This window comes from Sphaerodactylus townsendi, linkage group LG05 (assembly GCF_021028975.2).
Source record: "Sphaerodactylus townsendi isolate TG3544 linkage group LG05, MPM_Stown_v2.3, whole genome shotgun sequence".
Taxonomy (NCBI): domain Eukaryota; kingdom Metazoa; phylum Chordata; class Lepidosauria; order Squamata; family Sphaerodactylidae; genus Sphaerodactylus; species Sphaerodactylus townsendi.
In genome coordinates, this window is record NC_059429.1 from 121,645,523 (window position 1) to 121,658,145 (window position 12,623).

The 12,623-nt window shown below is 42.3% G+C and overlaps 1 protein-coding gene across 3 annotated transcripts in view; it reads right to left on the reverse strand.

Moving 5' to 3' along the window:
- The window catches only part of LOC125432535 (serine/threonine-protein phosphatase 4 regulatory subunit 1-like), a 66,448-nt gene that overhangs the window by 33,482 nt on the left and 20,343 nt on the right, over window positions 1-12,623 (reverse strand). For all 3 annotated transcript variants that reach the window (XM_048496156.1, XM_048496155.1, XM_048496157.1), the window contains 4 exons: window positions 8,237-8,369; window positions 5,941-6,047; window positions 4,513-4,655; window positions 3,502-3,648 (listed from right to left, as the gene is read on the reverse strand). In XM_048496156.1, coding sequence (XP_048352113.1) covers window positions 3,502-3,648; window positions 4,513-4,655; window positions 5,941-6,047; window positions 8,237-8,369 — 530 coding nt within the window. The remainder of the gene's footprint in view (window positions 1-3,501; window positions 3,649-4,512; window positions 4,656-5,940; window positions 6,048-8,236; window positions 8,370-12,623) is intronic.

Below are 12,623 nucleotides of genomic sequence, written 5' to 3' on the forward strand. Positions count from 1 at the left end.
AATCGGCGATCTCCGAAATCGGCAATTACTGAAGATACCACTGTATGTAAATTAAGTTAAAATGTTATCTGTTATACAGAACTATATACCACCCATTTTAGAAGCAACAGGAAATAGTTTGACATATATAGTTCTTCTCAAATTTCTGCAGTCCAAAGGCAACTGAAAAAATAATTTATATAACTGTGATATGTTCAGTATTCCCCAATATATACATTAGGTTCTCCAGGGTTTATAAAGGAGCTAAACTACTTGTTAAACCAGGAGATACATGGCATATATTATTATTTAACTGCATGTATCCACAGGGGGCTGCTAATTTGATCCTGGAAAAGGGATGAGGTTAGGGAATGTTCAACTCTTTCTTTCCATCCCATTTGCTTAAACAAAACCTCCTAGGTAGCTGTTTGGTCTACAGGGGAATAAATATACCACTTTTGACCATACCTGTACTCTTCTCCCACAAATTAAATGCCAAGAGAGGAACAGAATTGAGATCAGAGGTCTCCAATCTATGGCCCTCCAGATGTCCATGGATTACAATTCCCATCAGCCCCTGCCAGAATGGCCAATTGGCAGAGCTGATGGGAATCATAGTCCGTGAACATCTGGAAGGCCACAGGTTGGAGTCTCCTGGTTTAGATTAAGAAAAAGGTGAACAAGAGGTTGATCTTCAGGGATCTTTGGACCCTGGGACATTATAATCTGATAACACATTTCAATCAGATTTCAGAACAACTTTGTGGGTCAATTCCAAGATTGCTTTTTTGAAATGGTAAGAAAAGAAGACTCAGCTACTGCAGCTTCAATGGCAACAGTTCGCGGCAGTGGGGCATGACCTATTTGTAGCTCAATAGGGCTTTGAATGGGCAGCCCGGCAGATGAACAACCGCCTGTGTTTGAGAAAATGTGGCAGACACAGCTGACTGAGGACTGCCCCAGATCAAGAGATCCTTCTGAGAGAGACATTTAGTTGGCAAGCCCTTTGGGGAAGCTAAGAAGAAACAAATTCTCTGAATTAGAGTCTGATTGATGAATGAGCCTCAAAAAGGCCTCAAGCTCACACACGTGATTTCTTCTACTATTGTGCAACATGCTAGAATTAGTTGTTTCTTAGATTGTGAAACGCCATTGATCATCATTAAATCTGAATAGGCAAACTTTGATTTCTATCAGCGTTACAAACCAGAACGCTATCCCCACACTGCAATTTGGAGCCAAGGTTTGCAGGGCAAACACAGTTTGCCAGTTCAGACACAAAAGTAAATTACGGTCTGCTGTAAGCCCAGAAATAATTAATTTGTGTGCTGTGCATGAAAGGAGGGAGAAACGCATCATGAGCCCAAGGCTCCATTAAGAATTTCACCATTATATCTGAACCAAGACATTCTCTTTGGTCATTTCACTGGAGGAAATCTGCCCTCTTTTTTTCCTGAAAACACAGGCAGAAAAGAGTCTTCCTAGGACAGTGATGGCGAACCTATGGCACAGGTGCCAGAGGTGGCACTCAGAGCCCTCTCTGTGGGCATACACACACAGAGTTCGTCATGTGGGGGGTGGAAAATCACCCCCCCACACACACACACACACACCTAGGCTGGCCTGGGCCACTGAGCAAGATGTGCGTGCATCGCGCACCACGATGAACAGGGAGGACACGGCTGGCGGGCCTGGTACCTGTGCTCCGGGTGGCTGCTGCCCGGGGGGGTGGGGTGGCACAGAGGAGGAAGATGCTAGAGAGGCACAGAGCGGTGTTCGCGGGACTTGCTGGAGGCTAGAGCAGGCTGGCCCCTGCTTGAGCGGGTGGGGCGGAGGAAGGGGTAGCCAACCGTTTTTTCCTAAACTAAAACCTCACCATTCAGGTTAAATTGCCGGGTTGGCACTTTGCGATAAATAAGTGGGGTTTGGGTTGCAATTTGGGCACTTGGTCTCAAAAAGGTTCACCATCACTGTCCTAGGATTAAAAAACTCTGGAAGTTACACTTATCTTTTTTTTAACTTCTTATGAAATACAGTAATTTCAATTTATACAAAACAATGCTTTTAATGGACTGATTCTAGTGGCAAGATAAGCCTCTCAAGTTGCAAAGAATTCTATCAAGTGTCCTATCAAAGAAGTGTCCTATAGCTTTGCTATACTACTTCACCAGCACGGAACACAAGCTATGATTTTGGACACCACTTCAAAAAAAAATGGTATTATCAGAGTCATCTTGGATCTCATCTGAGCCAACAAAGAAATCTTTCTTTCAGCAATTTAGGATGAGTGCTTGCATTTCAATAAGCTTAACAGACCAAGGCTGCTTTAATAAAAAGGGATCTATCTGTCAATTTATTTACTGAATTTGTATACTGCTCTCCCTGCTGCAGCAGGATCAGAGCAGCTATCAATATATTGATGCAAATACAATACAACTTCAAACACAGTAAAGCGATCCAATGATCTAGTTAGTGATGTCACCTCCAACTTGAAAACTTTAGGTTTTGCTCCCTTGCTTGAGACCGCTAAATGTGGGCAAATGAAAGCATTCTGCACCTTCACAGATAAAAGAAATTCTGCATATACTTGTATTCCTTGGGGTGGGGATAGAAATGTTGGTTTGGTTGTTTCCTGCTGTGTTGATGTGGTTTTGAGCTAATGTAATAGAACAAAAGAATATGGCCATTCTTATTAGTGGTTCTTCCCACCTGCCCTCACAGCCAGGATGCCAAGTCCCCCAGCAACTAGCAGGAGTCTTACCTTGCTGCAGGAGGAAGAGGAGGATCTTGTCAGCAACATAATGATGTTAACTGGTATTGCTTGAGTAGATTAGTTCAGGCTTTGGAAACTAAGGGCACTTTCGCACATGCAGAATAATGCAATTTCAATCCACTTCCAATGCACTTTCACAATTGCTTGCAAGTGGATTTTGCGATTTCGCCCAGTAAATCCAGCTGCAAAGTGCATTGAAAGTGGATTGAAAGTGCATTATTCTGCATGTGCAAAAGTGTCCTTAGTGAGGGCGTACTTACTATGCTTTAGAGACATTTTATTTCCTTAGAACCCATCAACATTAGAGCTTTTCATATCCCCAGCTTGATGCTTAAGTACCACTCAGAAAACAGAGAAGAAATAGTTTGTGACCGGAAAGTGCAATTTAGCACTGGAGTTCTCACAGGAAGTTGCTCTTTCCCTTGTATAGATTGCACTGGCTGTTTCTCCCGTCTGCAACCCAAGGGGAAGGAAGTCAACCAAGCCTCACCAATGTGGTTTATGCTGGCTGAATGAACTGGATAAGAACACCTGAAAGACCCATATAAAATATCCACTGCAATAGCCAAGATCCTCCCTATTGTTTCTGAACTTCAGTTTATTTCTTAAAAGGAGGCAAGGGGCAACTGGGCAACAAGCCAGCACCCCAGGTGTGATTTAGCCAGCAAAACTGTACAATATTTCTGTCAAATATACTAGGTAAAAAAGCATCCTAAAAAGTCCAAATAAAAGAGACAATAGTGACTTACGTTGACAGCTTCCACCTTGTATTCATCATCACTCTCTGGAGCAGAGAGGTCCAACAGGATTGGGCATACTTTATTTTCAATATCATTTTGACCAACAAGCCCTTGCTCCAGCAATATCACCAGAGATTCCTGGCTGGCTTTTCTAACCTGTTGAGGACCAAAGGAAAAAATGACAACTCTGCAGGTTTATCTCAGTGCAAAAAATACAAGGATGGTACTAATGACCACCCAAACCAATTCCTGTACAGGTTTTAGTCAGTCATGAATACTTATTCACTTAGAGGACCGTAAAGAAGAAGAGTTTGGATTTATATCCCCCCTTTTTTCTCTCCCCGGGTGGAAGGAGACTCCTCAAGGGAGAAACTTACAATCGCCTTCCCTACAACCCACAACAAGAAACACACCCTGTGAGAGATTAAGGTGCAAAAGGAGCTGAGAGGAAGCTCCAAAGAGACTGCTTGAGCTCAAGCCCAAAAAAGGTTCACCCAGCTGGCATGTGTTGGAATGCACAAGCTACTCTGGTTCACCAGATAAGCCTCCCCAGCTCAAGTGGCAGAGTGGCGAATCAAACCCGGTTCTCCAGATTAGAGTGCACCTGCTCTTAACCAACTACACCACGATGGCTCTGGTACTAGTCCAAAGCTTTGGACCACTGTGAGCTCACAAAGCGATGTCCATGCAACAATCCTCATGAATTTCAATGGTGAGATTCAAAGGAATCTACTTCCTTCCTGTCAGCCTTCTTCACTGCCCAGCTTTCACACCCATACACACCCCACACAAAATGGACTAAACACTGTTGCTTCCTGCCCTCCCGTTGAAGGCTCCATCAACCAATAATGGACTGGAATAAAAGTTTCAGCAAAAAATAAATGTCAACCAAAGGCTAGTATCAAATAAAATGTAGCTAATGTAGGTAACAGCATACCCCACACCAAGCAGTTTTTCACTTCACCCAAAGAACAGATTTTAATAATAACTGAACTATAGAGAGAGTGCAGAAATCCTCACCTGGTTATTTGGGTCTGTGAGGTATCTCACCACAATGGGCATTAGATACTCTGAAAAAGCTGTAGGAAAGTTTGGTCTGCTCTCTTGCAGAAAAATGGCAATGGGTGGTATCTGTTCCATTAGTTCAGTCCGTACGGTAGGTTCTGGGGATTTTAAGGAATAAGTATAACAAGTTCAATCAGAGCAAAGATAGAAAACACATGGTTTCAATATAGGGCCTCTTACACTGTGAAACTGTAAATGAATCAGTAAGTAAACATATTTCTGAAAATGGTCCATACCTTTTAGAATGTCACTACTTAAGCACAGCAAAATATAATTTTCTGCAAAATATAATTGCAGTTTATTTTCACATGGGGAGCAGCATACACTTAGCAAGCAAAGTATGCAAATATCCCAACCAAATTTATTATTTAGGCAATAAAAGAACTTTTTTTGGTAGAATCTGGTGTTTGTGCAACAGAGAAATGAACTGCAGGAAATCCAAGCTGATGGTGGCTGACTGGTCAGGCAGGGCATGCGCTGAATTCTAATCATTCGGTCAGGAGGGTAAAAAAGAACTTTATAGAAGAAGAAGAAGAGTTTGGATTTATATCCCCCCTTTCTCTCCTGTAGGAGACTCAAAGGGGCTTACAATCTCCTTGCCCTTCCCCCCTCACAACAAACACCCTGTGAGGTAGGTGGGGCTGAGAGAGCTCCGAGAAGCTGTGACTAGCCCAAGGTCACCCAGCTGGCGTGTGTGGGAGTGCACAGGCTAATCTGAATTCCCCAGATAAGCCTCCACAGCTCAGGCGGCAGAGCAGGGAATCAAACCTGGTTCCTCCAGATCAGAGTGCACCTGCTCTTAGCCACTACGCCACTGCTGCTTTATAAAGAAAACTGGAAATGTATTTTCAAAGGCTTTCATGGCCAAAATCAACTGGATATTGTTGGTTTTCCAGCTGTGTGGCTGGGGTCTAGTGGATTTGCTCCTAGTGTTTCGCTCGTATCTATGACTTGCATTTTCAGAGGCACTTGGGTGAGATGTGTTTCAGTGCAACAGAGAAGAACACATCTCACTGTGACATACCTTTGAAGATGCCAGCCATAGATGAGAGTGAAACATTAAGAGCAAAAACTACCAGACCACGGCCACACAGCTCACAAAACCCACAACATTCAACAAAATTGGAAATCTCTGCCTATCAGATTTAACAAGTCTAGTGCTAATGAACAACGGAATTCTGACCCCGCAACTAGCTTTATATTGCGATACCTAATTCAAATCTTTACGGAAGAGTTCATATTCATCTCACGAAGAAGTGAAACTTTATGGTCTTTGTCACCACACAAAGCCTTTTGGAACAAAAAAGCATGCATATGGCTTTCCCACACCCCTCTGCTTCAATACTATGTTAAGGGAGGAGGGTATAAAAATGATAATCTCACCTGTATCTTCCGACAGCCTCACCACTATTGCCATTACTGTCAAGTAATCTTCATCATTATGACTGAAATCACGAAATACGTCAAGTAGACCTCTGGCAATGATTTGCCTGCAACGAATGAAATATCATTTAACAACCCAGTCTTTTGGGGTTTTATTTTTCAAACACACCTTTGACATTCTGTGCAAGACAAAACAGGGCACAGTCTGATTTAAATGAAGGGGTGGGGAATTTGAGAAGTCTGCATATTCAATATTGTTACGTTGCTATTTGCGCCAAATATTGTAGCTTGGGGATTCAGACAGCAAAAGTCCTGTTGTATAAATTTTGCCCATCATTTCCACTATCTATAGGATGGCCTACCCAACAGAAGTTATAATTATGTCTCAGGGCATGTGAAAATGAAAACTCCACCTCTGGTTATGCTCCAGAAGGAGGAGCAAGACTGTGGAATTAAGCAGAAGAGCATGTTGTACAGAGGAGCAATACAGATACTCAACCTATAAGAAAGGCAATGAATGTGCTAGGGGCTCACATGCACCAATTACATCTTTCATTTCAGAATGTTCTCACTCTGGTTTGCTACAATGTCCAAATCTGGTAATATTCAATATGGCTTGGAGGGTGTCTCTTTAACTGCTGTTGGATTGATCTGGCAAATTAAAGTTAGAGCAACCTGGAAATGGAATAGGTAGTGAGTAGGCAAGAGGAAAGCGGCGAGCACCTTGAACCTGCAGAACACTTTCTGTCCTCTGCACCACCTGATCCACTATCAGCTATGAAGCAAAGAGAGAATAATTATTCCACCCCCATATCAGCTGTGTCACCTCAATCGACTGCAATGTCCGCGCTGCGTCAGGGAGCCAGTGCAATATGCAGTCATTTGGCTCTCACCCATCAGCTCACTAAGAACTGTAATATGGCTACCATTGTGATGGTAGCAACACATCCCTTTGCCCTACCATCTCCAGCAGTGGAGTCCACGGTAGCTGTGGTTTGAATGTTCATGTGGTAGAGATGACTTAGAATCATAGAGTTTGAAGAGACCGCAAGGGGCATCAAGCCCAACCCCATGCAATGCAGGAACACACAATCCTGACAGATGGCCATCCAGCCTCTCTTTAAAAAGTTCCAGACTCCACCACACTCCGAGATAGTGCATTCCTGTTGAACAGCCCATACTGTCAGGAACTTTTTACTGATGTTTAGGTAGAATCTCTTTTCCTTCACCTTGAACCCATTACTCCTGATCCTAGTCTCTGGAGCAGCAGAAAACAAGCTTGCTCCCTCACCAACAACACATCCCTTTAAATATCTCAAGATGGCTGTCATGTCACCTCTTAACCTTCTCTTCGCCAAACTAAACATACCCAGCTCCCTAAGCCTCTCCTCGTAGGGCATGGATTCCAGACCTTCTACCATTTTGGTTGCCCCCCTCTGGACCCATTCCAGCTTGTCAATATCTTCACTGAATTACGGTGCCCAGAACTGTACACAATATTCTAGGTGAGGTCTAACCAATGCAAAATAGAGATCTCTCTTTGCCTACCTCCATGTTTTGCACCTTTCACAGAAGCTGCTACCTCTACCACCATGATGTAAGCAAGAAAATGGTCAGCTAAACTGGGCCCAGACTTGCACTGAGTCATCAATGAAGATGGTACCTGAAAGCTGTTGATCAACTCGTGATTGCTAAGGACAAGGTTAAGCTTCCACCCATCCATCCAAAGTCTGGCACTCTGCTGCATATGGGTCCACCACCATAATCTTCAATATTACTATGCATCAGCAAATAAAATTAACAGACTAGAACAATAAATCTCCCTGAATCCATTAGGCATTGTGGAAACTCTCCCAGGGGGCTCTGCGACTGACATATGAGAGCCCTCAATCAAGCTCATGTCTAGCTTTACCCCAGATCGCACAGCACTAGACACCAGCACTGCTCTGCCCCTTCTGAACTGCAACAGCTGGCTCATACAAGATGATAAAGAAAAATGTCTATATAGGAGAAGGTACAAAATAGAAAAAGAAATAATCCAATGCCAGCAAAAAAATTAGGAAAGCTTCCCCACCCATTCCCAAACATGGGGACTCCAGCCTGCAGAATGGCACTAACAGTTAAACTTTTTTTAATTAAAAAAAATACTTAACTGCATTATTTAAACACATAGCAAAAACTGTGATTAAAATCAGCGTTAACCATTTTTATTCACACAGAACATCTATCAATGAAAATATGAGAAACATTCACAGCATAATGGCATTAACACAATTATTTACAGTATATTTGTTACCTGTTGAATATATTATCGCTAAAAGCATATTTTTCCAGACGTGCAAGAGGAGCCAAGTTATCCTGCCCCGGAATGTCCAAGAACGCTGTTATCCTCATGCTATCACAATCTGGTCCATAGTCTTCAAACCCAACTTGAAGGGAAGGAAAGTAATACATCAACAAAAGGGAAAACAAACCCCCCAGCAGGAGAACTTGAGCCTTTGAAAATTAATCCACATAAAAATCAAGGTTGCCAACTTGCACCAGCTTTGAGATTTCTTAAAGCCTAAACCAGGACTCTTCCATCTTCTTGATCCTGCAGACCTTTAAAATTGTGACACAGAGTGGTGGAAGCAAGGCTGTTGTAGGGGGCAAAGCCAACCACAACTTGACAGGGAGAGAGGTCACATATTAAGTCTAATAGCAACTCTTCAACATTTCAGGCAGAAGCTCTGTTTAACAGGATGTTTTAAAATTAACATATTGTTTCCAAAATATTTTCTTGTATATACACAGCTTACTTTGAGTCACACAACGAACATCTTTGTGCTACGGCTTTGTGCTACGGCGGAAGTTGCTGCAGAAACAACTTTTTTAAAAAAAGTCTGCACAGTCAATCAGTGACCAATCAGAAACCCTACTGGGCAAAAGCCCTACTTGGCCCTGCACACTTTCTAAAAACACTTGGTGAGCACTAAGAAAGGTGTCAACACGGTGCCATGGCACCCACGTAGGGTTGCCAGTCCTCTCTGGCCACCAGTGAGGGATGGTGGGAGCAGGGTGGCCAGAATCAGGCTGGGAAGCTCCTGGAGATTTGGGGGTGCAGCCTGTGCGAGACAGGGACCTCAGTGGGGTACAGAGCTATAAAACCCACCCTAAAAGCACATGTTTTCTCCAGGAGAATAGATATCCAGGGGAACAGATCTCTATAGTCTGGAGATAAGCTGTAATTCCAGGAGATTTCCACATCCTACTACAGATATTTCACCAGTGACCCCTGGCCTAAACTAATAAATGTGTGTCAAAAGTTGAAAGGATTTGCATGTTACTTAACTCTCACTAATGAAAAATGCCCATAATACACAAAAGAAGAAGCCAGTTACTGAGACCACTAGCCACTTCTTTAAAAAAAAGAATGATCATAACCCAGGATCTGACATCTGATTTTTAATAAATGGTGATAGGGATTCTTAAAAAAAATTAGATAGTTACAAAAAGCTCTGCAAGTCAGACAATACATTTAAAACTATTTAAATTTAAAGCTTAGCCAGATTTAGCAAGACCTTAGGTTAAGGACAGTTGGTTCATCCACATTCAGGTGCATGGAAAAGAAGGAATCCACTAACACCCAACAAAATCCCCAACAGCTGCTGGCGGCTGGCAACTCTAATGGCCAACAACATTCATGGATATGGGATGGTGGTGCAGCACATGGTGCCACTAGAGTCTAGACACTTGTTTCCAGGAAAGATGTACAAACTCTTCACAATGTAACATCTTCTTCAGAGTGAGACAATGGAATGAAAATATGGCATACAGGTTCAAACCCAGATTGACCTCCCAAATGCAATTTTAAGCATGGGGGAAAGACTGACTGCGATACTCACTGAACCTACTGAAGAAAGTCAGGCAGTAAATATAAATTTAAGGAGTGGCAATGGCAGACAAAATCTGAGATCACTCAGTGTTATGCGACACAGTTGGGAATTCCCGGAAGGCGGTGAAGAAAATTGGATTGAACCTGTTCCAGTCTAAAGATGAAATTACTTATCCAAATGGACACTCCATATAGTGCTTGAGAAAGCAACTTGGCTTTGAAGATTTTAATTGCTGCTGGGACAAACTGGCTGCCTTTGTAGTAAAATAAAACTGTTTACTGCTGCTGTTCTGCATTTTGCCAAATTAATAGCCTGCTTCTGCTAAGTTGACAAACTGAGATTGTACTGAAAGTGAACTCCAAGATATCAGAATTGCTTCACTTGTTCTACACTGTGCCCGGTGATTCTCTATTTAAAAGATTTCCAGGATTTGGAGAACACCAGCACCTTGGATGTGCTAAAGTTGATGTTAGGGAGATTTACTTAGCAATAATTGGCAAACGCCAGTAGAAGACAGCCAAGGCCTTTTTTGGTATGGTAGAGCAGCATAACATCATCAGCATAAAGCAGGACAGATACCGCTTTAGGTCTCAATTTAGGGAAGCAGCCATCAACTTGCTGAAGACTTGGAGCTAGATCATTAAGAAAAAGATTGAAAAGATGGGGAGCTAGGACGCAGCCTTGTTTCACTCCCATATTACAAGGTATTTTGGCTGTGGTTGTTTACGAATAAGGAACTGAAGATGTGGGTCCATCCCCAAATTATGCCAAAGGAACTTCATGGAGACAGAGTCAAACACACTCCTGAGATTGAGAAAGGCTGCACATAATTTGCTCATCTTTGATCCACTGTATTTTTTGCCAGGTGGTTTAGCACTGAACAATGGTAAATGGTTGACTGATCTCTCAGAAATTCTATTTGGTCGGAGCCAATCAGGGGATGCACTCAGTTTGCCACAACTGAGAGTAAGATAAATCAGATGGTAGTTAGTCAGAGTACTCTGATCAACTTTTTAAATATGGGTACAACAGTTGCAGAAAGCCAAGTGTCTGATATGAGGCCATTTTGCTGTTCTGTATTTTGCCAAATTAACAGCCTGATAAGCCAGGTTGTTAAACTGCCTAGAAATTTCACTGTGGCATCTAGTATTTTCAGAAATTATTTTATTGTAGTATGTCCCGGGATTTCTCAGTGAAAGTGCACAGCTTATTTTATCATTTTGCATCAAAATGTTTTATGGTATGGTATAAAAATAAATGAGCATGACGTTCTTATAATGTTTGTTTATACACAAATTTAACTTTAAACCTTCCAGTGAGACTGGATGAAATTATCTCTTAACCAGTTGCTTTCTATACTGCCTCCAAGATTCAATTAAATGGAGCTTCTTAAAGTAATAATCCAATTTATTGTCGAAGGCTTTCACGACCGGAATCATTAGGGTGTTGTAGGTTTTCTGGGTTGTATGGCCGTGTTCCAGTAGCATTTTCCCCTGACGTTTCGCCTGCATCTGTGGCTGGCATCTTCAGTGGATCTGATGGTAGTAGAGCAAGTGGAGTATATAATAATAATCCAATGACTATAATTGGGAGAACATAGGTTAGTAATAAAGGATGTTTTGCTGTGATGACAACAACCAGTGTTAGCCCTACAATTACTTATACATCATAATATTTTTGTTATAGCTTTAATAAAATTACAAGAAGCCATGTAGAAGTTATTAAGAAGACACTATTAAGAAGACTCTGACTCCTTCTCTCCCAGCATGGTATAGTAGTTAAGAGTGGTGGACTCTTGTTTGGTGAAATGGGCTTATTTCACCTCCATATGAAGCCTGCTGATGACCTTGGACCACTCACAGCTCTCAGAACTCTCTCAGTCTCGCTTACCTCACAAGGTGACTGTTGTGGGGAGAGGAAGAGAAAGTGACTATAAGCCGCTTTGAGATTCCTTACGGTTGAGAAAAGTCGGGTATAAAAACCAATTGTTTTTTTCTCTTCCCTTTGCATAATGGGAGCTAATCTGTTGCTTACCCGTTTCCAACTAACCACAGTTTGCTATTACACCAGTCAAGCAAATAATGGTTTGAGTTTGAACTGCAAACTTATATTGCTAGCAAGGAATACACACACATCCTCCCCACCATGCACAATTTCAAATTTTGAACAGCCCACCAGTTCAAAGGTAATGGCAAACTACTTTGTAATGCAAACTTAGAAGCAATTTATAAGAAGCTCCGGACCCTCCCATTCTTGTTCTTGCAAAGACAGATCATGGTTTGGGGAGACAACAGAAGACAACCAATGAACAATGTAATATGACTGGATTACAGAATGAGGGAACAATGTAAGCAATAATGTATCTAAGGCAGTGATAGCTAACCTTTTCGAGACCGAGTGGCCAAATTGCAACCCCAAACCCACCTATTTATTGCAAAGTGCCAACACGGCAATTTAACCTCAAAACTGAGGTTTTAGTTTAGAAAAAACGGTTTGCTCCGAGGCGTGCATTACTCAGGAGTAAGATTGGTGGTAGTCGGTGGCTTTGCTTTGAAGCAACCATGCAACTCTTCCAACGGGTAAATCACAACCCTAGGAGGGTTTACTCAGAAGCAAGCCCCATTGCCAGCAACCGAGCTTACTCCTAGGTAAAGGATCACGCTTTAGTTCTTTGCATGAAAATCAGTGGAGTTTAACAGCGCTTAACAGGCTTACCTACACTGCTTCCCCAAAACTAGGTCTTAGGTTTAATGCTAGTAATCGAGCCCAGCAGCCCAGGCCAGCCTAGATGTGGGGGAGGGTGGCACT